The 27,047-nt window shown below is 34.4% G+C and overlaps 1 protein-coding gene across 9 annotated transcripts; it reads left to right on the top strand.

The window, feature by feature from the left end:
- The first annotated feature begins 732 nt into the window (after positions 1 to 732).
- Positions 733 to 26,832, top strand: LOC147390567 (alpha,alpha-trehalose-phosphate synthase [UDP-forming] 1-like). 9 transcript variants are annotated; one of them, XM_086457237.1, is made up of 19 exons: positions 733 to 939; positions 4,581 to 4,607; positions 9,362 to 9,836; positions 10,164 to 10,261; positions 10,423 to 10,811; positions 12,473 to 12,587; positions 12,797 to 12,898; positions 13,916 to 14,066; positions 14,480 to 14,568; positions 15,507 to 15,555; positions 15,775 to 15,875; positions 17,905 to 18,092; positions 20,953 to 21,070; positions 24,186 to 24,362; positions 24,445 to 24,576; positions 25,507 to 25,594; positions 25,845 to 25,975; positions 26,078 to 26,176; positions 26,294 to 26,832. In XM_086457237.1, the coding sequence occupies exons 3-19, from the start codon at positions 9,446 to 9,448 to the stop codon at positions 26,687 to 26,689; spliced, it is 2,814 nt and encodes a 937-aa protein (XP_086313363.1). In that variant the 5' UTR covers positions 733 to 939; positions 4,581 to 4,607; positions 9,362 to 9,445; the 3' UTR covers positions 26,690 to 26,832. The 9 variants fall into 9 exon arrangements, with proteins under 9 accessions (XP_086313363.1, XP_086313360.1, XP_086313362.1 ...); XM_086457234.1 differs by having other exon boundaries at positions 9,372 to 9,836; XM_086457236.1 differs by having other exon boundaries at positions 4,581 to 4,604; positions 9,371 to 9,836.
- The last annotated feature ends 215 nt before the right edge of the window (positions 26,833 to 27,047 follow it).

Genomic DNA, 27,047 nt, shown 5'->3' on the forward strand with positions numbered 1-27,047 from the left:
AATTGGAGCAAGAGTAGTACGGTTGGACCCGAACCCAAACTTTAAGTCGGATCCGACTTTAAACCATGGACCACCCCAACTGAGTTAATGGAGTACCTAAGGTGCAGTCCGGACACAGTGTCCTTGCCTAATCTTATAGGTTGCATGCGAAAATGAACGGTCAGGATTGATTGAGTTGACACCATCATTATAACACACTACATTTAGAATCTATATTCTTTATTTATCCCATCAGTGGTCAGAGAATCAGACAACGAAAAGTAGCAGATTCTTTGGCTAAGTATCATGCTAGATTAGCCCACTGATACAAGGGTATTTTCGTACTTTCAAAAAAAGATTTTAAACCTGACAAAAGTTTTCATCATGGCTGCATCAGAGAAAAGCAGATTGCAGCAGCCGCAGGGGCTTGAAAAAGGCAAAATAATTGAAGTAATTATGAACTTTTCAGGGGTTACTTTTGTCAAATCACCTAATTAATTTTAATTTTATATATAAAAAAAAAATGGTGACACAATCGTCCCAAATGATTGGCACTAGCAAAGTTGGAACCTCCTTATGAAAAAGCGCTCTCGAAGGAAGATGTCCTGATTCCCGCCTTTAAAATAATAAAAAAAAAAAACAAAAGTTTTCTTCGTTGTCCCTATGTTTTAAACTGTTGATGTTCCTCGATGTTCACAATCGCGAATCTCTAGAAAAGTAGGCTATGTGGGCCCATCTATTCGGTTATGCTCCGGATCACATCATATTTTTTCCTCTCGTTCTCGAGGACTCTTTAAAGATTTCTTGATCAGAAGAAACACACAGAACTCACTCACTCACTCACTCGCTCTTTTCCTATAAATCATCTCTGCAAGAGAAGTAACTATAGAGAAGATTCTTTAGGAACAACTGAAGGAAAGCTCGGAAGCGAAGCGAGTGCGACTGATAGATAAGTAAGAGGTTAGAAATCTGTAATTCCAGTTAGATTATTGATTTTATTTCATTTATTTGATCTGATTAAATATTAGTTTTATTGTGTTTGAATTAAATTTTAGTTTGATCTGATTAAAGTTCAGTTTTATTGAGCTTGAAAATTGAATTTTATCTGATTAAAGTTTAGTTGTTTTGGGATTAAATTCCAGTTTTAATTGCAGTTTGAGGTTTAAAACATCTGTGTTCTCGAAAATTTCTGATTTAATCTTTGATTTTGTTGCTCGATTTTCACTATTCTTGATGAATAAATTGATCGTGTAAATCAGATTATCGAGTAAATGATCGATGCTATCTATATCTGGATGATAGTTTGTAGTTTGTTTCAAGAATCTGTGATCTTGAAAAGTTTTTCATTTCGTCTTTAATTTTGTTCCTCAATTTGCTATGTTCTTGATGATTAAATTGAATTTGTTCTATGAAGGAACAAATAATATCTACAGCATGAGCTCGAATTTCTTGATAGGTTTTGTTTTCTTTACGATGAGGGCATTTAAGGTCATTTTTTGTCAGTTTATAAGAACAGACTTTGGTCAAGGTGAAAAATTTGCTGTTTTTTATTTTTTACAAGAGAGACGTTCTTGCCACATCAACTTTTACTAATGCCACACCAATTCCTATATCAAGAATTGTACCCAATTGGTGAGGCGTTAGTAAAAGTTGGTGTGGCAATAGTACCTCTCTTTTCTATACGCTGCATTTACTGGCTTGAAAAATATTTTTGAAATTTGTTGGTCATGTAATTTCCTGTTCTAATTTTTCCCTGATTTAAATTAGATAACTTCCATTAACACACCAAATTTTACTTATAATACACCAATCTAAAGTTTGGCAATCAATTGATTTCAAAAGGATTCCTAAAAGGATATCATCATCGCTTGTGCATACAGGCATTATCGAATAGTGACCTTAAAAAAAAGTAAATAAATAAAAAAATTTCAGAAACTTTTCGAGGATTATAAAAATGACGTTTTTGTTATTGAGATCTCACGATTGAAGAAGATAGGATCTTGAGGTTGATGTGTGTGGACATTAATCGGCTCGTCCCTTGTTCGAATAATTTTCAGAAAAAAAAAACAGAGAATATTGAGACAATGCAGTGAAAAGGATTCTACTAGAAATTTGATCTTTTTCCAACCAAAATGATTGTGTGGGGACCATCCAAGAGGTAACAAACCAACAAGTTTAGGTGCTTCTTGTTGATTTTGTATTGTTCTGTAAATCAGGCATTGTTTTGCAACCAACTTAATTATTTATGTAATATTAGTTCATGAAGCCTACGTAGTTGTGGATGGGAAGAATAAAATAAAATAAAATAAAATAAAATAAGAAAGATGGAATAAAGATCACCCCTAACTAGAAGAGAAACACAAGAACTATTATTCAATAATGTAAGATAAAGGAGCACTTATATCTCAGTTTCTGTTTCTTCTGTCTTCTCGACATTAAATGTTAATTGTATAAAATAACACATTCTTATATAAAATAGTAGTCCATAAATGAAAATAGATTGTAATGTATATGAAGACGCTATGGAGTTGAATATATTAGGTTTGTCCATTTAAATATTTAATATAGTTTTATAGTATGATGGGTCATTTAATATAGTGCAAGGTTATGTTTTTCAATTTAAAATAAAATTTAATAATCTAGATTTGTCATTTGTGTCAACAATAGTAAATTTAAAAAATTAAGTTTCCCAACAATACTCACCCTTGTCTCATTGTAATAGAAAAGAAAAATGTAATAAAAGGGTATTTTTACATTTTTTTTTTAAAATTAGTAAAATTCTAAAGAATAAGGGACTTGGTTAAATTGATGAATTATTTAGCTATTTATCGATTAATCATAGAATATGAAAAAATATTTTACTTTTCACCTTCAAAATTTTATGTTCTTCACTATTTAAATGGAAAGAGTAAGATAGGTTTTTTTGGGAGGCTCAAGATGATGGATTTGATGGATTTGGTAAGAAACCCATAAACCTCATATGTATATTTTTCAATTTTTTTTTTGTTTGATTTTTTGATTTTTTATGAAACTTTCTCGAATTTATCCGAATCACTTGAATTGAACTCCACTGAATAATTTTCGAATCTGAACTTTGTTACTATGTTTGTAATAGTAATTTTTAATTTTATAATTTGCGGCAACGATTGTGTTGAGAGTTGAGATTTGAGATGATTTTTATCATACATTTAAGAAATCATGTATATTGTGCAAACGTGACATTATTCAGTCCCTTTTCAAATTGGTCCCCTTGTTATTGAGTCCTTTTTAGCTGGTCCCCTCACGTTGGAAAGCACATGATTGGGAGGTGCAAAATGAAATGGGCTAATAAAATTTGGAAGAAAAACACTTTTTGCGTTGTTGGTATCAATGCTGTGTTGGGGGACTATTTTTGTGGTCTGTGGATGCTTTAACATTATGTTGCTTAAAATTTCAATTTGTACCAATTTTGTTTGGGTTGCATCCACTTGGCTCCCTAACCTTTTTAGTGTAAATGCTTTAATGGAAACCAGTGCAAAATTTCAATTTGTGCCAATCGTTTTTTGGGTTGCATCCACATGGTTCCCTTAACTTTTTAAGTGTAAATGCTTTAAGTGCACTATGGTTTGTTAGTGCTGTGCATCATGTTGGCATGATTTTTTTTACTAAATTGTGCAATTCTTATCGGAACTCCGAAAAGTAATTTTATCTTTGTACAATTTAGATATTTATACGCGGTTGACGTGGCAAGTGCAAATCTCGAAGAAAAAGATCTACGGTTCTGTGCACTTGCCACGTCAATCGCGTACAAAACACATACGTTTTAGCATGTCAGTTTATCACGACTCTTGTAAAAGATTTCTACAAGGGATTTTCAATTTTTTCAAGAGGAAGTGAGTTTGAGAGACTATAATCCTGATTTTTCAAGTAAATAGTGAAATCATGGATGTAGACAATCTTACCGAGTCATGTTACTTTTGACTTGATCCATTCTGGACAGAGGTTTAGGTAATTGGATTGGGCCAGGCCCGATTAGGATAGGGCCATTTACAGTCCAAGCCCCTTAACAGCCCAAGTAGCACCAAGGTCTAATAACATCCTTCCAAGGATGTAATGTGTTGTTCTCAGATACATCTTTCATACTTTCATGTTTCCTCCAAGTATTGTAGATAAAATATATGTTCTTGTATGGTTTTTCTTGCTTCACCTTGCTCTCACATTTCCATACTGTTTTTCCTGTTTGCTTGAATCCTCCTTAGGTGAGAAATGAAAACTAAATGATGATTTCAATAACCATAAAGTCAGTGGATATCCCCTTAATTTTCAAGGTCTCCTGTTTGATTGAGTTTTATTTCTCTTATAGAACTTGCATAATTCATTCGAAGGAGCACAAACTACAACACAATTCCATTAGTCAATCTCCATAGTAAATTAAAGAAGACCAAAAATATGACTAACCATCCAATCTTAAGTTTTCCTTCATAAACTTCCAGTTAAATTTTAAATAAAGGACTGATCCAGTGATGGGCACAAGCTTCTCTTTGTCGAGTCCAGATTATTATTTATGGCAGATTATTTTTTATTTTTTATTAATTATTAATTTATATTTCTGGTTGTCACAGGCTGTCCAATCCTGAAGGCTGTGTGTGGTAAGAATAATTCATAATTCCACTTGCATTTTGCAGCACAAATGCATCTGTCAATTATCAGTTTCACATTTTTCTTGCTTTTCCTGTTAGCCCACTCTTTCATTTGTATTCTCATTTATTATGGTTCTCTGTTTATTCAAATTTTTTTCCCTTTGTTGGTATCTTTGGGAGAATCCCCACCTTAGGTGAGACTATAACTCCCCCAGGAAGTTGTGCAGGCTGTACCATACCCTGGGGTTGGTCTCAAGGGAATCGTTGCTTTCTTGGAGGTTTTGAACACCTGACCTAAGCTTCTTGAGGGGCTTATCAGGGCTGGGCTTACCACCAGGCTAACCCCTTGGGGTTGGTTCTCTATTTCTCTCTCATCAATCTTTGTGCTTCTTTTTTTTTGGTTGCCCTTCAATTGGTAGGGTTCTGTCTTTGTTTTTATCTTTTTCTATTAGAAATTCTCACCTTCTATCAATGTTCATTTGAAGATCAAAATCTTTAAATTGAAGGAGTCCCCACCACCACCCATTTTAAAGACAGAAATTAATGTTATCTTAGCTCTTCTACTTTTAAAATTGTTTCCACACGTATTGGCACTTGGACATGTTAAAATGAAGTTTCCTTTTAGAAAAAAAAATTGTATAGAATATTGTGTAAAATATCAGAATGCTTGGGTCCTTGAAAATTATTTGTATGATATTGAGTTGCAATAATATGACTCGTCAGGTGGCATACTCAAATGATTCCATGACATGACAAGTTCGGGTATCGTAGATTTGAACATCTCGAGATATACGATTGCAGTTTCCCGTAAAAAAAAAAAAAGTGTGTACCAAGGGAACCATGTATCCCGAAGCGTACGAATCTATTATTCCTGAACTTGTCCACGTCATGGAGTCATTTGAGTATGTCACGAGTCATACTATCAGGACTCTATTAAAATTTATTTGAATGCTATGCTATCACACATAGTTTAACTTTTCATCTTTTTGTCTATTAGATTCTTTAATTGGTTCTCTAAGAATTTTTTTTTTTTTAAGTTTTGTTTCATTGATATATATTTCATATATAACATAACAAATAATTGACATATTCTATATTTAGTCTTCTTCTATTACGTTTTCTTTATTTCTAAGAGAATAAAATAATATGTGTGCATCTCTGTAAAATAATTTGATAATGTGAACATCTGTATATTTTTTATATGCCCATGTCATTATATTCAAATTTTTAGCCGTTAACATGCCAAACACTTGTCAGCACCTCAATACTTGAAACTTGTGCCACATGTTTACACAACACGGAAAACTCATTGATGGTGACACTTTCTTAATTTTAAGATTCATTTGCTTGTCGTGTATCGTACATAATATAGAAATGTTAGGTTGCACATTTGACTCCCTAGTAGCATAGTATAAGGGGACAAACATACTACTTTATATTAGTTTAGGAGTGATTTTAGGCAGCATTGATTACACATTTTCTCAAAGTTGTGCTTTTACACCTTTTTTGAGTTAATTAGCACTAATGTGCTTGACCAAAAAGGCCAAATCCGACTTCGAAACGTGGTGTTTTGAATTTATTTCACACCCTTACATTTCTGTAGAAATTTGAAATACCTCCTTAAAAATGCCACAAGTAATACTTTGGAGAGGGTTTCTTAAATTTTTTTGAAACGGACCACCCCCTTCAATTTTTTTCCCCCCCAAAAAAGACCTGTTACCATGTTCATCATGCATGAACCAGGTGCTCTTAAATTAAAAATGGTCTATTGGGGCATGGCTCAAAAATCAGACCGTTGAAACGCAACTGCCTGCGCAATTTACGCAAATTTTCTCCTGACTGATGGGCTTAATTGATTTTGAGTCTTTCTTGCTCATTGTTTGTTTCAGAAAATTAAAATATGACCAAATTAGCCAGGTTTGTGGGGGCTATGGGTCATTGATTGGATTTGTTCTGGAACAATTTATGCATTTTACTAGGTAGAAGATGTCAGGATTGATGAGTGGAAAGGTTAGTCATGTTATTTCTTTTTGGCATATTAGGTACCATTCCTTTTTTTTTTTTTTCACCAAGTAAAGAGTAATAAAGAGTTATTTATTTGATGTTTGAATGGAGGCTCTAATACGATCCCCAACTTTTGAATAAGGTTCCAACAATTTCATCTACTTATTGGAAAGCTTTCTTATTATTTTTTTCCCTTCATCTGTTTTTTTTTTGGTAGATTAGGCGTAATCAGCCAATGACCTGATTATTGGTTTTTTTGTTTTTTCAGTCTTATTGAACATGTTTTTGTTATTGTCCAACTCATGATGCTTTGCTACTGAAATTTGGCGAAAATTCAAAAAAATAAGAAAAAGAGATAATATAAATTTTTTATAAAAATACATAACTTTTTTTTTTCCAAGGTAATCATGAAATTGAATTCTAAAGGAGTCCAACCTAAGACATGAGAACACTTTTCACATGTCTTGCCAATTTTACTAAATTGGCATCTTCTAAATTAAGTATGCAAATAGTTAAGTGACCCCTCCTTCGGCTGAAATATGATTCATTCCCCGATGACAGAGTTTGTTAGGTCGAAGGATGATTTCAGATTAGCGGTTGTCAATTACTGATTTTTTTTTTTTTTTATATTAAATTTTAAATTTCTGTTTTGATAAAGATTTAGGTCACATGTTAAAATATCATATAGTTCAAATCTGAAATTATGAAAGCTTATTCCACCTAAGCTCATAGATATTATATATCAAACAATATCACATACAAGTTACATTAATGGAAAGTAGATGAAAATGACCTGCATTCGGCTTTTTTGGAAGAACCTCACGAGGAATTTGGGAAAATGCAGTTTGATATATATTATGTGGCTGTCGTGAAGGATTCCATTACCTTTGGTTCACAAGGTCCACACTCGGATGGTCTAGTAGGTTGAGTGTGAAACTGGTGGTCCAATGGTGTACATCCTCATTAAGCTCACGTCAACACTCTTCCTTCTGTAAACATGATCATCTTCGTTACTTAGGGTGTGATTTCACTGATTTATGATACGTTTGACCAAGGTCTCCCTTAGTTTAACAAAGAATGACTTAAATGCCCTTATATTCAGTATCTAGCCAAAACCCTCAAGTTTTCTTTTCAAAACCAGTAAAAAAAAGTTTATCCTTGATCTTCAAATTTAAGTGTTGCCTCCTTCAAAGTTCAAATCTCAACAACAAGATGATATTTTTCGGGAATTAAAGATGATGGAATTTAGGTAGAAAAATTAAGTACTCTATTCTTTGCAAAAATATTAAAACAAGATTGAATAAGTTAAAAATAATTTACCATTATCAGGAATGGTACAAAGATGATTCTCATTTTAGACATCTCGGTATATTTTGGATGAGACAACAATGTTCCACAGATCTCATTATCTTTGAGAAGATAATAATGTTTTTACAGATTAGTAAATCAAATAAAACAAAAGAAGAAGATAAGGGAATAGGATAAAAAACAGGGATGGCAGGAGGGAGGGAGGGAAGGGTGTGGCGGTGGTGGAAAAGGGGCATATCCTCCTGTTCTTGTCATATTCATAGACGATACTGAGATGATTCGGGGAACAAAAACCATTATTTTTTACTAGAGTTTTAAAATGAGGGCATTTAAGTGATTTTTATTAGTTTAACAGAGGAGACCAAGGTCAAGGGATTGTCATCAATATGAAAACCAAGGTACCGACAGAACGTGATTTCTAACATCATACTAAATGATTCTTTGAAGTATAAATATTGATTATAGTATTGAGTTTGATTCATAAATTACAAGTGGGGCAGTGGGTGGGCGAGGCATTTGATTTTTGATGCTCTCTGCATGTATGATTGGTGTCACCTGGTTTGAGTGAGAGCAGAAAAGCACATATATGATGCTTCCATGAGGGCTTTATTACTCTCTTCACTCTTATTCTGTCTCACTTGTCCTACTTATGGATTATCCTTTTGTTCCGGGAATCAGGAGATTTTTCTCTATCCAATCTGTCAACAACACCCCAAAATATCGGTATGCCAACTTGCTCTCGTCCCCACAAAGTAGAGACGGTTTTGAAAGCTTATTCCAATTCTGGCTCCGAGTTATAATAGGTGAAGTTGGTGATAGTGAAAATCAAGGGATTGATCTTTCAGATCCGAATTAGGTGAAACCCATTACTATTTTGGGTATGAATTTAGTTTAGTCTTGCTGCTATTTATTTATTTTTCATATATTTTTTTTCTTTCTTCTTCTTTTATAATTCTGGTTTTATTTTTACTTTTTTGGGTGGTCAGTTGGCACTATTTTTATTTTGCTATTTACTTTTGTTCTTGGAGATGATTTGTAATTTATGGTTTATCTAGAAAATGTGCCCTTGATATCTAAGTCACTCAGTCTCTCATGTTTAAACTTGTAGTTGAATTTGGGAGGGTCCATCAGTACTCTATCTGCACATTTATATGTTTATTTTCTCTTGTTTTCACTAATTTTCTGAGGAAACTGCTGATTTTTTTAAAATATATATCTGAATTCTTAAAATTCATCGACTAAAGTGGATAATTGAAATTGCTTATTAGTATTATGGATTTTTTTTGTTTGGGATAAATTATTAGTGTTATAGATGATATTAGCAACAATGTAAAAATTTGTTGAATTTGATAAATTATTAGTGTTAAATATGCATAAAAATTGGGTGTGAGAGTTAAGTTTTGTTTATGTGGCTTATGATGCTTGCTGATGACTTAATATGGTTTTGAAAGAAAATTGAAGGAATTACAAATTACTAAGGAAGAGTAGAGGATAGTGAAGTTGGGATTGACGACCAAGCTATATGATCTGATAGGATGCCTGGGAACAAGTACAATGCTTATCCTTCTATCCCTACGACTAGAGTGGAAAGGATTTTGAGAGCGAGAGTATTAAAGAAATCTAACAAGACTATTCACGCGGATGAGGAGGCTACTGATTGTAATGGGGAGGCTGAGCTTCTTGAGCATGAATTGAGCAGCTTAAGGCAAGAAAATAACTGGGGAACACTAAATGAGGAAGAATCCTTGGAAGCATCTGCTGCAGTGAGAGCACTCAATGAAGGGCATGAAAGGAAAGTTGGAAAGCCGCCTTCCAAACAAAGACTTTTGGTGGTGGCTAACAGGCTTCCTGTTTCTGCAATTAGGAGGGGTGAGGATTCATGGTCACTTGAAATAAGTGCAGGGGGTCTAGTCAGTGCTCTTCTAGGTAAATAATAGCTGAACTCCTTATTCAAATGTTGTTGTTGTGTTTATATATATATATTGCTTATCCGTATCCCCACCCTTCAAGTGAGACTAATTCCATGGTCACACACACACACCGTTCCCTCGGAAAGTCCTATGTGCAACTGGTTGAGTCAAGGGGACCTTGGAGGGTGACCCCAACGAATTCATTGCCTTGTGGGTAACATAATGACACACACATAAGCATTGTTATATTTATTATGTTTATAAGAAAATTTTCTTGTATTTATGGCTCTTTGCACTTGAAATGGAAAGGCTAATGAATATGGGTGGGGTCAATTTTTCATAGGTGTGAAAGAATTTGAGGCAAAATGGATTGGATGGGCTGGAGTAAATGTACCAGATGAGATTGGGCAGAGGACACTTACAACAGCCCTAGCTGAAAAGGTTTGCATCGTCTGAAAATGGTCTTTTGGATTCTGTTTGTTCTTAAGATTATGTCACCTTCATGGGAGATGACTGACTTTTGAATTTCTTTCATGAAGAATATAGTCATTAACTCACTCACCTCTTGAATTGCCTGTTGAAGTTTGTTTCGTTCTCTGCAGAGATGCATTCCGGTTTTCCTTGATGAAGAGATAGTACATCAATATTATAATGGCTACTGTAACAACATCTTGTGGCCTCTTTTCCATTACCTTGGGCTTCCACAAGAAGATCGTCTTGCAACCACCCGTAGTTTCCAATCTCAGTTTGATGCTTATAAGAAAGCAAACCAAATGTTTGCTGATGTGGTAAATCAGAATTATGAAGAGGGGGATGTTGTTTGGTGCCATGATTACCATCTTATGTTTCTTCCGAAATGCCTAAAGGAGTATAACAGTAAAATGAAAGTTGGTTGGTTTCTCCACACCCCTTTTCCTTCTTCCGAAATACATAGGACACTTCCATCTCGATCAGATTTACTAAGATCTGTACTTGCAGCTGATTTAGTTGGGTAAGACATGATTCCTCTCACAATACATTTTTTGAATCATACATGCATTAATTCACATTGATTGACATGGCCGATACCACTAGAATGGTACACTTTGACTTTGAAGGGACTGAATGTCTCGACAATGGGCTTAGTCTGTACCCCATGGTCCTCCCCTCCCTTTCCCACATATGGTCTCTAGTGTAAAATGTCATAGCAATCCTAGCCCTTAACCAGAAACTTGACTCATTGCCTTCCATACTCAAATTAAAAGAAAAATAAGTTCTAAATATAGGTGGAACACTTTTTTTTTTTTTCCGATAGGTAATATAAGTGGAACTCGAAAGCCCTCAACAATTATTTACAAAATCTAACCACTTCATAACCAAAGAACACAATCTCTTTAGATGCTTGTGATCCATCCTTCTACTCTTGATACTTACGTTGTCTATGTTTAGTAAAAATGGATCTGGCTCTACTGAGTACTTCCATTGATTGTTTATTAATCTTAAGAATTTATGATTTAAATCCTAAGACTAAAATCAAATCTTGATCTAACGTATATGATCCGATATTTATCTTATATTATTTCAGGATGATGCCTAGTATCTATGATGAAGTCAAGGTCTAGTTACTCATTCCTAAATTGCCTATCTTAGAGTTGAATGTTATATAAATTTTAAGAGTAAAAAGCTTGTAGATATTAAGCTCAAATGTGGTTTCTATGAGAATCTTCCTGCCTTTTCATAGTCACCTATAGTTGTTCATTTTGAAAACAATTGACTCTGGACAAAATTTATTCTCGTCAACGTTATGGATAGGAGTTTCCAGCCATTGTTGATCAAGAAGAAAACTTTTGACGTCAAGGTTGATCACTAGAATTACGACGAATGGTTAGCAATCACCTAGGTGGGACATGTTTTTACACTAAACTGATGTTGTAAACATTTTTGGGCCTATGGATTGGTTGAGTTTTGTGGGGAGCGTCACACAAGTATCCAAGAGGTGCTAAACTTTGAAGGTAAGAGGGAGATTTGTGTTTTTTTGTTGGCACTAGTAAAAAGCAATGACCATGGAGTGTTCGTGGAGATTTTGTGCTTTAGGAGCCTAGGGAGGAAGGTAAAGATCATTGTGTCTCAGAAGGTAAAGATCTTGTTTGTAGTACTCAAGAAAATAATACTTCTATATGCTTGAAGTTGTATTAATCAAGATGGATACATTTTCAAGGAAAATGACTTTAATACAGAGAGTCTGGGTTACCTCAAAGTAGTAGGAAGTGTAAAGGAAGTCTGGACTAACTACTTGGCACGTAGGTGTACCTTTGTGAAATGGGCTACTGTAGTGGTATGTGACACAATCAAGGAAAATATGCCTTGTATGATGATGTGGAGAATGATAATAGGGCCTTGGGGTGGTCCAAAGTACAAACTATTCCATTGTATGATCCATATGTACCTTTTATGTTGGAGGCGACTAGGACTTTTCCCAGATATGCAATCATTTGTAATGCTTTCTTAAATTCTCTCTGAGATGTCTTAATTACTAAAAGCAGTCATTTAGGACATTAAGTTTTAATATGCTGCGTTGTTAGTTCATTTTGTTTCGTAGACTAGAACTTTCTTGCATTAACCTTGTGACCTGTGAATCCTCACTGATTTTGATTACTTCGTTCTTTTTTTCAGTTTCCACACATATGATTATGCAAGGCATTTTGTGAGCGCTTGCACTCGTATTCTTGGCCTTGAGGGCACGCCTGAAGGTGTAGAGGATCAAGGAAAGCTTACTAGGGTGGCTGCGGTATAATTATTAGTTAATCTGATCATTTCAATTATTGATTCAAGTCTATTTTCCTGTAAATTATTTCTTAATCTGTATTTATGAATTAATTTGTTAGTGTATGAACGATCAAACATTTTTTGTGAACTTTGATATGAACTTTTTAGACAACTTCCACATGATGCTTACTTTATGTTTCTTTTTGTTTCTCTTTGGGTTGGGTACTCCAGTTTCCCATTGGTATAGATTCTGAACGGTTCATTCGAGCACTTGAACTTCAAAAAGTTCAAGACCACATTAAAGAATTGAAGGAAAGATTTTCTGGCCGGAAGGTATGCATGTCGTATTTATAAGTTCGTACCCCATTTTCTTAAAATTAAATCCATCTTGATTGAAGTTCATATCATACCAGAATTGTGTACTTAGCAATTGGTGTAGCCATTTTTAAATACATGGTTTTCTGTCTACCTCCGATGAACTAGTATGCAGTTGTTTTCACTTCCACATGCTGTTTGATATGATTTATAATCTCATAAGCTTACTAAATGTGTGGAACTAATTGTCATTATTATCATTTGAGTATGGGATTTAAGAATTGTTTTGTCAAAGTTAGCTGATTGTTTTTTGAAGTACACAGCCTTTCGAATACGATTGGCCACAGGGTTGGAGACACATGGCGGAATCGCTCTTCAAAAAATTGTTCTTTAAATATAAAAACAACTCAGTTACTTTTTAAGCCAGGATTTCTTTTTTTCTTCGTAAAACTTGTTAATTTCTCTTCTTTAACTGTGACCCAGACAAGTTTCAGAATCAAGCTCTTAACTGTTTCACTACATGTGTGATAGATATGAAGGTGCTAAGTTAAAGTGTAGCCTAGGGGTTGTGGTCTGTAGATTCACAATTGATCCTGTATCATTATTTTATTTTATTTTCAAATTTAAAATTATTATTTTAATTAAACTCTGGGACTTGCTGCGTCTCTGATTTTTCAAAGCCATTGTGTTGCACACTCAGTACTGGTGTCAAACGCTCACTCCGTGTCCATGTTCTTGTTACATAGAATGATTTTGTTCTTAGCTTTACTGATTAAAATGTTTCGCCTACTCAGAATCATTTCATGATATTCATTTTTATTGGTTACTACAATGATAACTGCATCGGTTCCCATTATTCATGCATAACCGATTTTTCTGTCTTCAGTGGAGTACTTGACACATGGAATTCTTTTCTTTCTTTCTTGATATGGATGCATTTCAGACCATTAATTTCCTGAATTATTTCTTATGAATATCATTTGTAGTCTATTTGTTTATTCTGTTTGCTTATTGTAAATTTTTAACTGTGGGCAGGTAATGTTAGGTGTTGATCGTCTTGATATGATTAAAGGAATTCCCCAGAAGATATTGGCGTTTGAGAAATTCCTTGAGGAAAACCCAACTTGGCATGATAAAGTAGTGTTGCTGCAAATTGCTGTGCCAACCAGAACAGATGTTCCTGAGTGTATGCTCTTTCACTAGACATGGTTCATTTTCTTTCTAATATTGTAGAACAGAGTTGCGTGTCAGAAATTTAAACATATTTCTATGGAAAGGGCCATTTACTTTAATTTTCAATTTAGCTTTCCATGATGAAGAGGCATGATTTCTTGAATTTTCTCTTTATGCTGATAAGAAGGCTAAGGACGGTATGCCATCAATAGGTCCTAGCACATGGAGAAGATGGATTTCATGAATCGTTGTTCAAGAAAATTTAACTCTTAACTATTCCATGTTAGCCAATGAATGCTCATTGATTTGGCTTGCCACTTTGCATAAGTAAACTTTGATGAACTGTCCTTACCTTAGAACAAACCTGATGAACTCAGTAGAATTCTGTAACTTTATCATATTATTTTACTTTTTGTTGTTCCACAGATCAAAAACTTACAAGCCAGGTTCATGAAATAGTTGGACGCATTAATGGAAGATTTGGTACTTTGACTGCTGTTCCAATACATCATCTGGTCTCTTCTTACCTTTGCAACTTTGATGCATTCATTTTCCGTAAAGTTGCTTCTCAATATATTTGTTATTGATGGATGGTTTTTGTTGAAATTGCTTCTGTGTTTTTGATAAATGAAGTGTTTACTATTCTTTTAGACCCGTATACTTCTTTTTCTCATGAGATGAGAAGAGTTATTTTGGCTGAGCCATGATACAACAACTTTATAAGGATAGTTATGACTGAAGATAGGAGAAGCCTAGGAGGGAAAGATTCACTGTAAGAATAAAACAGACAGTAGAGAGAGAATTTAGAAAGGGATTTAGTTATTTTATAAGGTTAATAACAGGTTTGGCTTATGCTCACTGAAACGCATTGCACGGAAAACTCTTCTGACATAGCGAATGGATGTGGTGGCCTACTCTAACATGGAAAACTAAAGTATACCGTAATGACATGATCATTTGCCATGTTTACATCACTTATCATATTAAAACACATCTTATTAAACCCAATAATTGAAGTTCAATACGCAAACTGCAAAGTTGCATATGGGACAAAACTACTAATTGACACTCAGATGGAGCCTTAATGTTTCAAGAAGCTTAGGTGAATATTTTAACTTGATCTATCATCCACATAATAGGTACATCTACTTGGGGTTTAGTTCTGTTCCATTTTTTTTTTCCCTTTGGGGGGACTGCCCTATGGTGGGTCTCCTCGACCTCCTTTTTTCCGCTTCCCATCCTTCGATTCATGAAATCCTTTTACTTAAAATGTTTATACTTTTGCAGTGAGTTTTGGAATTCTATCTAAAGCTTGAGCATCTAGATTGTTAGGAAAATTGCATACAATGTGACAACACTATATGCTTTGTTTTAGTTGCTCAGGTTTTTTCTTGTAATATCTGGCAGTTAAGTTTGATCAACTAGGAACTGAGACATTATTTTTTATTCACAGGACCGATCTCTTGACTTTCACGCGTTGTGTGCGCTATACGCAGTCACTGGTACAGTGGTACTTATTTATTTATTTATTTATGTAGTTTCTTGTTTTTTGTGTTTATGTGGGGTATTGGGTCAATTTTCTCCAATAAGAGTAAGATGCATTCACATAGAAAAGAAGTATAAGTTGCAATAAGAGTTCCTTTCATTATTTTACATCTTGTTTACCTTTTTATGCTATTTTATGATTCTTTTTATTTTTATATTCCTGTTTCTCTGTTCAGATGTAGCTCTTGTGACATCTTTGAGGGATGGCATGAATCTTGTCAGCTATGAGTTTGTGGCTTGTCAAGATTCAAAGAAAGGAGTTCTTATCCTGAGTGAGGTCATTATCAATATACATTCTATTTCTAGTTATTTCTTCTTGTAGTTTATGTTGCATTAAAAGAATGTTTGTTAAAGTGGTTTTCTTAAATCTAACCATTGATCTTATGACTGTCAACAAAATTGTAAAAAATGATATTTTGACTCAACAGGTTGGAGATGAGGAGAGTTTTATTTGATCTCTTCTTCATGACTTAGTAATGCATGCTGGAAATTTTGTTTTTCAACTTATAGTCAAGTGTGAAGAGAAGACACTTTTTTTGTAGGAGAAAAACAATTAACTGTAGGTTGAACTTAATTGTAACATTTATATAATTCTAAAATAAGATCTATACCTCAATTGTGGCATTTACAAATGAAGTAAACAATCACAAATCACAAGATGAGCCACTTACAAAATGCTTCTTTTGTCCTGTATCTGGCTCGTACTTTCTCAGCTGAGACGATTTTTGAACTAAAATCATGATTACAAGTAATGAGTTCCCCATTAAATGTCTCATTCACTATAAACCGTACATCATTCATAATTAAAATACTTTCGTCTAACTGGTATGTTGGAGAGATGGAAATATTCCAGTAATGTTCCATGTTGATCCTTTTGGTATTTGGAATATCATCATAAATTGTGTAAATGTGTTTTCCCTTAAATATTTTATTCATGATTCACATACAAGACATAAGTAAACTGAAAAATAATAAGGGGAGACATAAAGTCATGCACTGTATTTTCTCCCCTTTTTGGTGGTGTTCATTGTCATTCTGTGATCACCTTGTGTCTTGATTTCCATCATTCTTCTCCGTAAACTACAGCTGTTTTAATTTTTTAATTTTTTAATTTTTTATAAATTTTTAAAAAATAATAAAATGTATAAATTGCTAGTAGGAAGGGCCTGTAAATTGCACACAATCATAGTAGTCACTAATAAAAATTACACACAATATTCAATTATTAGTATAGATGAATTAAAATTAGTAAGGTATTTATGTCATCTTATTTTAATATATTCTACGCATATTAATACATTCATATAAGCATGCACATACAATTATCCATGTTCTAATTTGTTGGATGAATTAGTAACGTACTCACATATTTAAAAAATCAAAATATAATAATGCATAATATGGTAGTTAATAATTTGTTCGATAAGCAAGTATTTTACATTGTAAGATGTATGTAGATAATATGATATTATTATTCTCATTTCCATGTAAAATATTGTCGTTTTTCACTTTTGAGATCTTAAATACTTGTGCGTACATGTAGTTGGATGTTGTTGATTGTCATCTCTACTCTTTATTTGGTTGCTTGTAGTATGTTTATGTCTATTTTTTCATTTCCTACCAAATTTTATCAAATTTTCATTATTTCCAAAACATTTCTATAAAAGTTGTATTAATTCTCACAATAATTGAAATATTTCCACGAATTCCATTTCAGACTAATTGTCAGACATTGAATCAAAATTTAAAACCTTGATTAGAATAAACAAATTGGAATTAATGTGAAGAGATTCCACGTAAGCTTTATGCTATTTGTCGACTTGGTGCATTTCTCGTTATTTTGGGCTTGGGATTGGAAACGCTGGCCCCTAGCTCGACATTGGTGGAGCTACTTTAATATCAACAAATCTGCAAAATCCCTTGTTTGGGGATAATTTATACTATGATAGGGTCAATTTCTTTTAGGTGAAGGTTCATTGTCCATGTTTGGAAATTACTAAATGTTAATGTGAAAAGGTCATGGAGCTCTTTTGATAGAAGCTTGAACAATAAGATCCACTAATATGTCACGCCAAATTGTCAAGATGGAATAGTGAGTCTAAGGAACTTGAGATAGGAATTCAAATCAACTAATCTTGTGCTCCTAGATGAGAACAAGAGGAGTTGGGCCGACCTTATCTGAGGAATTTTTCTTATATGATCTAGATTACAGTATGAATGCACAATGTGTATGTTTTATGTCAATTGAGTGCTTTTCTGAAGCTCCAGCTTGTTATGTTTTAATTCTTCCAAAATTTTTTTTCTAGTTTGCAGGAGCTGCACAATCTCTTGGTGCTGGAGCTATCCTTGTGAACCCATGGAACATCACAGAAGTTGCTTCCTCGATTGGTTATGCTTTGAATTTGCCAGCTGATGAAAGAGAAAAGCGACACATACATAACTTCAAGATTGTGACCACTCATACTGCTCAAGATTGGGCTGAAACCTTCGTAAGGTATTTGTCATTTTTTCCAAGGCAATTGTTTTAATATATCATGTCAAAATCTAATGATAGGCATGTGTAGGCAATTACCAATATGAAAGCATTGTGAAAATTAATTGCTAGGAATTATTTGTCTTTAAGATTTGTGCCATATAGCATTATGTTTAGGGGTGCAACTTGGGTGCGTTGGGGGTCAACACCAGCCCCACCTGAGGTCCATAACTCTCTACTCAAGCTCAATGCAACCCGTGATTGGGTCTACATGGTCAACCCAATTCGAACTTGAGCCATGAATCAACTTTAAACTCGTGTTAGGTTGGTCGCTCAGAAATAAAAATTGTCTTCACTTATGAAAATATAGCTTGACGGAGTAGATGCCGAAGCTCCGATATGAGGAAATATATCATACTCATCGAAGCCTTATCCCAAAGATTTGGTTTGGCTAAACAAATCTGATTCCTCCATTCAATTCTGTATAGAGCCATGTCTTTTGTTATTGGAAGTGTGTTCATATCTGCTTTCACTATCTCAATCCACATTCTTTTGACTCTTCCTCTAGCTCTCATTTAGCATTGTCAACTTGCATGTTCCTTCTACTAGGGTTGTGATTGGCCTTTGTTGAACGTGCTCAAACCGTCTCAATTGATTTTCCTTCAGTTAGTTGCTTATTGGAGCTACTCCTACATTTTGTCATATGCGTTCATTTATAGTTTTATCTTTCCTAGTCTATCTACTCATCCATTGCAATATCTTCATCTCTGCTATGCTCAATCTATTAACCTGATGTTTCTTGACCTCCCAACATTCAGCTCCATAAAACATTGCACATATTTTTGGCATCATATAAAATTTTCCATTTAATTTGATTGGTATGTGTTGGTCATATGACATTCCTCCACTTTGACCATCCAACTCTTATTCTATAGGCAACATCTTCCTCAATCTCTCCATCCTTTATGTACCCGAGCTAGTGAAAGTTGTCACTTTGGGTTATTTCCAAACCATCCATATTTACTTGGCATTCTTCTTCATGAATATTAGTACTAAAAATACACTCTAAATACCTGGTCTTGTTTTTAGCATATATTTCAATATATCCATTTGGGATTCCTTTCTTTTCCAATATCTACATAATTAACACTTTAGGTATTTTTTTATTAGTTTTCTCTAGTTCAATATAAATCAAATGGAAATTCTCTCAATTTTCTCTGAACTTTATCATTTATCTTTATAGAAATATTGTCTTAGTAGTTAATCTACTTGGCATAAAAACAAATTGATTCTTTGTTATATTTTTTTTGTCTTAATATTTATTCAAGCACACTTTCCTATTATTTTCACTTTTGAAACTCTAATTCTATGGATATATGTATACTCTCAAATCTCCCATGTGTATCTTGTTAGCACCAGCTCTCTTGTGCAGTTTTCATATAATAATATCCAAAAGTAACTCCTCCATCTTTCTCATTATTTCATCTCTTAGCATGACTCTATCATGTTTGCATGTAATTTATCTTACATTATTTAAGTCTTCAGTCTTCCTTTTTCTAATTCGCTCTAGCTTGTAAGCATCTTTCTCACATTCTTTATTACACATTTTGTTATATAGATCATAATGACTTTGGTTTAGATTTACTTGCCACTTTTTCTTCCTTTTAGCATTTTATATATAGGGGGCGTTCGGCTCACAATCTTATTCTCACAAAAGGCTCACAAAAGTTTTGTCCTACGTTGCTTAAAAGTTTCGGATTGGGCTGATTTTTTGTGAGGAGATCGTCCTCCCCAAAAATCAGCCGAATCTGAAACTTTTAAGTCCATCAAAAGTGATTTTAGAATTGTCAACCATCGATTGTTTACCAAAAATTTGTAAACCAGTTTTCATGGACTTGGAAGTTTCAGCTTCGGCTGATATTTGATGAGGATGATCTCCTCACTATAGAGATCATCCTCACAAAAAATCAGCCCAATTCAATATTTTTAAGCCACATAGGACAAAACTTTGGTGAGAATAAGATTGCGAGCCGAACGCCATCCTATATATATTTATTTTAAGTTTTCCTCTGTTTCAGATACTTTTCATCACTTAGAAATGGATTTTTTTTTTCTTTAATGCCCTTTTAGGTATCATCATTTCAGCACCAAGTTTCCCGTAAGGAAATATTACGTTACTCTTTTAATGCCTTTAGTTATATCATCCCACATCATTGTAGTCTCCATTTCTTGGTTCGACATTTCTTCTTGTATCTCATTTTTGATTCTACTACTTCATTCTTTTACATCCCTTATTCTTTTCCCATCTCTTTTGAATCTATTAGTTGAGCCAAAATAATTTGAGATAATTCCTTCTAGTTCTCCTGTCATCAAAACTAAAACTTTTTACCTTTATGGTTGATTGATGGTGAATTCTAATGAATGATTTGTTGTTCAATATTCAAACTTTCAATGTCAACTTAACCATATAATCTAAGTATTAAATTCTGTGAATATTGTTTGAGTCTCTCAAAGTCTTATCCCAAGGATTTGGGTACGGCTAAATGAATGTCGATGCACCACACAAATAGAATTAGTTGTCTATTCTAGGATGGATAAGGACTGCTCAGAGAGCAAAACATGTTTTCCAATTTCTAGTATGTTGCTTCTATTTTTGTTTTGTAGGTTAATTCAGTTCTAGTATTTTACAGCATTCCATTCCAGATTTAAAACTTATATTATTTATAGCTGTCTTTTTTCTTTTATTATTATCTCATTGATTTGAAAACATTTTTCTATGATCTAACAATGGAACATTTGTTGATGCATTCCATCCAATAATTATACAAACTTTAGCCAGTTTATTCTAATTTGTTTTTCTTACATAATACTTTGCATGCAGTGAACTGAATGATACCATTGTTGAAGCTCAACTAAGGATGAGGCAAGTTCCACCTTCACTTCCAGTCAATGATGCAGTTGAACATTATCTACAGTCTAGGAATCGATTGCTCATACTGGTACGCTTATGTCATTGTACTACACTACGCTTACATTTTACTAAATTTTAGTTGAAAAATTAGAAGTTATTCAAACTTACATGGGCAGTTCCCTTGATTGGTTATTGAAATAAAGTAATTCATTACGAGATCATCAAATGTCATGAAGTGTAGCAACAAAAGAGCAAAATAACAATTACAATAGAACTTCCTTTAAGTCTGTCCCTTTAGTTTGTTCATAGATGTTTGACTAGTTTAAATCTCATAGAAACGTTTGCCATCATCAGGGAGTAGTCTTCATTGTCACTATCATGAGCTGCATCGTCGGCAACATGAAATCTACTTCACCATTTCAACTTTATCGTTCATTAATGTTCAGTCTAGGCATGTGTTTTCCTGTATTTTATATCTCCTCCATTCTTTCCTTTTTTGGCCTTCCTCTGGCCCCTTTAGTTTTCGTTTACCAATAAAACTGAAATACCCTTAAAAAATAATGTTTTACTTTATCAATAAAAAAATAATTATAATAAGAATGTTTCACCTTTTTTCATTGATTTCCTTTCAGAAAATTCATAGGTAATTTCTACCATGACACGTCTCTCAGTTCTACTTTTTTATCCTTTATTCACAAAATATTTATACACCTCGGGTTTCCATGACATTATCCCTCTTGGTTCTTGGGTATATAGGTGTCCTATGCATTATTTGAGGGGTGCTAGAAACAATGAAACAGGGTGTTCAGAGTGAGAGAGAAAGAAAGAAGGAAAGAGAAAGGGAGAGGGAGAGAGAGTTGTGGAGGGAGAACTAGAACTATGTTTTTTCTTATTTTTTTATTATTTAGGACTAGATTTCATCGCTCATTTGATCTTGGCTGTTTTTCTTCTTGAGGATCAATAGATACATACGGAGATAAATTAATGGTGGAAGGAAGTAGATTGAATGGAATTGTGTCCAAGACTTGATCTTTGTTAATTTCTCCGCCAAGCTCCACCTGTGAACCTTCATCTTCCTTGCAAATTCTACATAACCTGAATCTTTCAGTAAATTTTTCTGAGCGTGCACTCAATCACTATCTATATCTCAATGGCTGAACTTGATTAGAGTATGAGTTGGAATAAGAGGATGGAGTGGGAATGTAATGGGTGTATTATAGGAAAATATTGGTGTGGCAATAGGTTTAATTTTTTTAAATTATGAAAATTAGATAATATCCATTCTTCTCCATGTGTAGTAGTGATTGAGAAATTTATTTAAATTTGGTCAATTAAACCAATTATACACATTGGTTTCTAGGAGATGAGAGCTATTTTTGGAGCTGAGGATGAGTTGGCAAGGAACTTTGAAGCTACAAAATGGGCCTCAAAAATTTCTTGTGCACCACAAAATTACCATTTTTAAGGCTTGTAACCTCTTGTAGACGACTCTAGAATTGGATAAGGTCCCCTTTTGCATTCCCTCTCGTCCTTATATAGATACTCTGGCTACTCTCATCCTGGTCGACTCTCAATCCACATCAGCGCCTAGTAGCATTGATCCCACTATGTGAATGTGTCAACTTCCTCCAGAAGCTTCTCACATCCCTGTGTTGTCTCTCTATTGACTCAACGACAATGGTCTTTTTTCGTGGTCATACCTCCACTATTTTGCCTCGTGCTCATATTCTAACCATCTTCTGTAAATTTATGAGTTGGTTGGCTAGCCACGAGTGCGCCCATTGAGGTACATTCACCATTCTGAGTTAGGTTTCCATACAATTTTGGCACATGAATTTGTCATATGTGGCATGCCTTGATGTCGTTATTCTATTAAAAATGCCACATGGCATTCTTAACCCAAAGAATGCAGAATGCGCCCAGGGTCCACATCTTACACCTCTTAAATACCAAATGGATAATTTGTGACAAAGCAGATCATCATCATCAGCAAGGCCTTGAGGCTTTTTCGTAAAAAGTTTGGGTTGGCTAAACCAATCTTGTACCTCCATTCAATTCTGTTCAAAGTCGCCTCCCATAAAAAGCTTAAACTAACATAATCCACCCATGTAGTGCCATTGATAATTAACATGCTTTCAGAAATTGTTTCGGCTTTCTCAACGTTTCTAAAGTTGAGGAGTCATATTATTCATTAGTTTTTGAAAATCAATTTTTAGCCACAAAAAATAGTAACCTCTTCTAAGTAAGGACTCTTAATTTTTGAAGATAAAAGTGAGTTTTGTTTGCAAGACTTTTTGGGAAAAGACTCCTGTTCCAAACTTTTTTTTTTTGCTAAGCAAACAAGGGTTAATTGTCCGCAGAGGTGAAGGCGGGTTCAATGGGTCTTGAACCCATGTCATAGTATCAACACTGAAGGTGGATCATTATATTTTCAATATGCTCTTAAAAAGGAAAAAAAAAAAAATTTATAAATTGAAAACCATCTTAGGACTCCCAACATTAGATACATAGAAAAATGCATCGTGAAAATGTCTAAGTTTAACATTAGATTTTCCACTCATGATTAAAAAGTATAATTAAAGAAAGTTGAGTCAAACGTCAACAGAAAAAGAAGTCAAACAGATGTACGACTAAACTCACGTGCGACCGACCGACCTACGGTGATCCGCACGAACTACGAGGAATGACTCGAGTGGAAGCATGTGGGCCTACCATCTATCATGGCTTCTCAGCCACAAGATCATACATAAAGCAGAAACCTTATCCCGTCAGGCCACGTGCGAGCTTCATCATATCAATCTCTAAACCCCACTTAGTAATGATAAAAATACTAGAGAAAGACAACAAGATACGCGCGTAAGATACAGCTGTCCACAGGTGGAGATACTTTTTAACGGCCGTTTCTACTTTTTGATGCCGTCAATAGATTCTCTACCAGGCAACCTTCCAGCCCCTATTATGTTGTTTATGAAGCTAGAACTGTGTGAAGGCTAAATTCATTAAGCCAACCCCAAATCTTGGGATATGTGTTACTTGATATTGTGAATTTGCATTAACCTATTTCAGTGAGTTTCTGTTGAGTTATTAGACCATAAAATATCATTATTTTTCCTCAAAAACAGGAAATTTGTGATTGCAATTGTTCAGCATGTGTTATGTTATTGCAATTCTTCTTTTCATGATTTTTTTTTCTCAATTGACAGGGATTCAATGCAGTATTAACTGAACCAGTGGATACTCCCGGGAGAAGAGGTGATCAAATTAGAGAGATGGAGCTGAAGTTGCATCCAGAGTTGAAAGAATCCTTGACGATTCTTTGCAACGATCCAAAAACAACGATTGTGGTCATCAGTGGAAGTCGCATTGAAGTCCTTGAGCAAGTACATCTAGTTTCACATTTTATCCTCTTTCCTCTCAGTAATGATGTATTGTGTATCCTTACTAAAATGAGTGCTTTCGCAGAACTTTAGCGAATATAACATGTGGTTGGCAGCAGAAAATGGGATGTTTTTACGTTGTCCAAAAGGCGAATGGATGACAACAATGCCAGAACATCTAAACCTGGATTGGGTTGACAGTGTGAAGGTGCTTACCGTAAGTTGTACAGTCATTATCTTTTGACTAATGATAAATTGACTTGAAATTCACTCTGTGACGTTGCATGTACATAGAACCATAGATGTTTTTCGTTGTGTATCCTGAAGAGAAAGATCTATGGCTCTGTGCACTTGCCACGTCAGTCAAGTGAGTGAATTCTGAGTCAGGTCATCACGGCTCTTATCTTTTATGCCTTAAACCAAATATTTGGTTTTAAAAAAATGGTCAATTACACTTTGACCCCCTGCAGAGTTTGAGTTTGGCTTAATTCAAAGTTGACCCCCTAACATTTTGACAATTGCACTTACCTCCCCTTTCAGCGGCGGTTTTAAAATTTCAGATGTTATTTTATCATTTTTTTAATACAATTTTTTTTTAAACCTATACAAATGTTCCCGTCTAAGCATTCATGCATGTGAATCCGTTTTTTCACAGGGATATTTTTGTTCATAAAAAAATTAACATTATGAAAGTATAATAGTCTTTACAAAATGTAAAAAAATATTTTTAAACTATTTGATTGATGGCAAGTAGACGGTAGTGGTTGGGGGGGAGGGGTAACTGAATCTGTTAGATAAATAGGGGAGGTAGTTGCAATTGTCAAAATGTTAGGGGGTCAACATAGGATTATGCTAAACCACTGGTGAAAGTGTAATTTACCCAAAAAAGATTGCTATTTCTTTGGGGAGGTAGCTGAATCTGTTAGATAACTACAGGGGAGGTAGCTGCAATTGTCAAAATGTTAGGGGGTCAACAAAGAATTATGCTAAACCACTGGTGAAAGTGTAATTTACCCAAAAAAGAATGCTATTTCTTTATTCAACACTAAGTTGTAACATTATACTTTTTTACTATTGGAAGTACAAGTCATTTATTTTATGAGATCTTCCAGACTTCTAACTTCTGAAGCTTGTAACAAATCTTCAGCACGTTTTCGAGTATTTCAAAGAGAGAACACCTCGATCTCATTTCGATGCTCGTGAGACTTCACTTGTTTGGAATTACAAGTATGCAGGTACTTGATCAAATAATTGCTCCCATTTTCTTTCAAAGCTGTTCTTTTCTAATTGTGCTTAGATTACTGTTTTTTCGTACCAAATTCATTCTCATTTTATGTGGGAACTTGGAATGAGAAAGAAATGAAGGTAGTGAGAGAAGGCATGACTTTAGACGGTCATGGACTTGAATGGATAACAAGATTCTTCAGCCAAACCCAAATTTTTTTAAAGTAAGGTTTTGAGGATGGTGTCTTATTATGACTGTAGATATTGAATTTGGACGGCTCCAAGCAAGAGATCTATTGCAGCATTTGTGGACAGGACCAATTTCTAATGCAACTGTTGATGTTGTCCAAGGTAGCAGATCGGTTGAAGTCCGATCCGTTGGTGTTACAAAGGTGTGTGTGGAGTTGAGTTATCATAAAAGATTTGTATTATTTTCATGTCGTCAAGTGAACTAGAAACAGAGTTGTTCATATAATTCTGTGATCTTCAATCAGGGTGCAGCGGTTGAACGTATCTTAGGAGAAATTGTTCATAGCAAACGCATGGTTACACCAATTGATTATGTCCTATGTATTGGGCACTTTGTTGGGAAGGTATATATTTCCATTCAGTTTCAATTATAATACCTCGTTACGTAGTTTCCTACAAAATATCTATATTACTATTGATTTATAGCTATCTTATATGTTTAATCATTGATACTCCTTCAGGATGAAGACATTTACCAATTTTTCGAGCCAGACCTTCCCGATGAATCGGCGGCTACTTCAAGAACCAAGGCAACTAACGTCGTCAAGACACCAATGGACAGATGGTCTTCCCAAAATCAAATGCCTAGTAAAAATGGGTCTAAGACATCTCTCGGTAAGAATCAGAAGAATTCTACGAGTCAGGACAAGAGAGCAACCAATCATGGTAGCAGTGGGAGAGGAGGGCAGTCTCCACAGGAGAGTAATACATTTAACGAGGGCTCATCGGTGCTTGATTTAAAGGGAGATAATTACTTTTCTTGTGCTGTCGGCCGAAAGCGATCTAATGCACGATTTCTCCTTACTTCATCGGTTGATGTTGTTGGTTTTCTGAAGGAGTTGGCACAATCAAGTTGAAAGAAAAAAAAAATGCTCTCGAAACTGTTCTAGATGTAATTGGGTTGTCTGTAGAATTTAACATTTGCAGTCTTACAATCAAATTATGACCTAGTAATGTTGATATGCATATTATATCAAAGTACTTTTCAACTTTGGGGATCCATTTAGTTGTCTTGGATTAGACCTGGTTTAAAATAGGTAGTTTTCAAATTGAACCCAGTTCTGAATGAAAGAAAAATTTATAGGCAGACCCTACTTGTTCAGGGTTGGGTTGTGTAGGATTAAGAGACCTATTTGGGGGAAAAAAAAAAAAAACACATCATATAGAAGATTAGCGAATGTAGATTTAGACAACCATCTTCATCAAACTTAGAAG

Source organism: Akebia trifoliata, chromosome 11, assembly GCF_017979445.1.
Source record: "Akebia trifoliata isolate Shusen 1 chromosome 11, ASM1797944v1, whole genome shotgun sequence".
NCBI classification, from domain to species: domain Eukaryota; kingdom Viridiplantae; phylum Streptophyta; class Magnoliopsida; order Ranunculales; family Lardizabalaceae; genus Akebia; species Akebia trifoliata.

Bases quoted from the DNA above. Each gene is read 5' to 3' on its own strand.
- LOC147390567 (XM_086457237.1), top strand. From the start codon at position 9,446: ATGCCTGGGAACAAGTACAATGCTTATCCTTCTATCCCTACGACTAGA. The intron at 18,093-20,952 runs GTATTTGTCATT...CTTTGCATGCAG, and splicing joins TGGGCTGAAACCTTCGTAAG to TGAACTGAATGATACCATTG. The intron at 21,071-24,185 runs GTACGCTTATGT...CTCAATTGACAG, and splicing joins GGAATCGATTGCTCATACTG to GGATTCAATGCAGTATTAAC.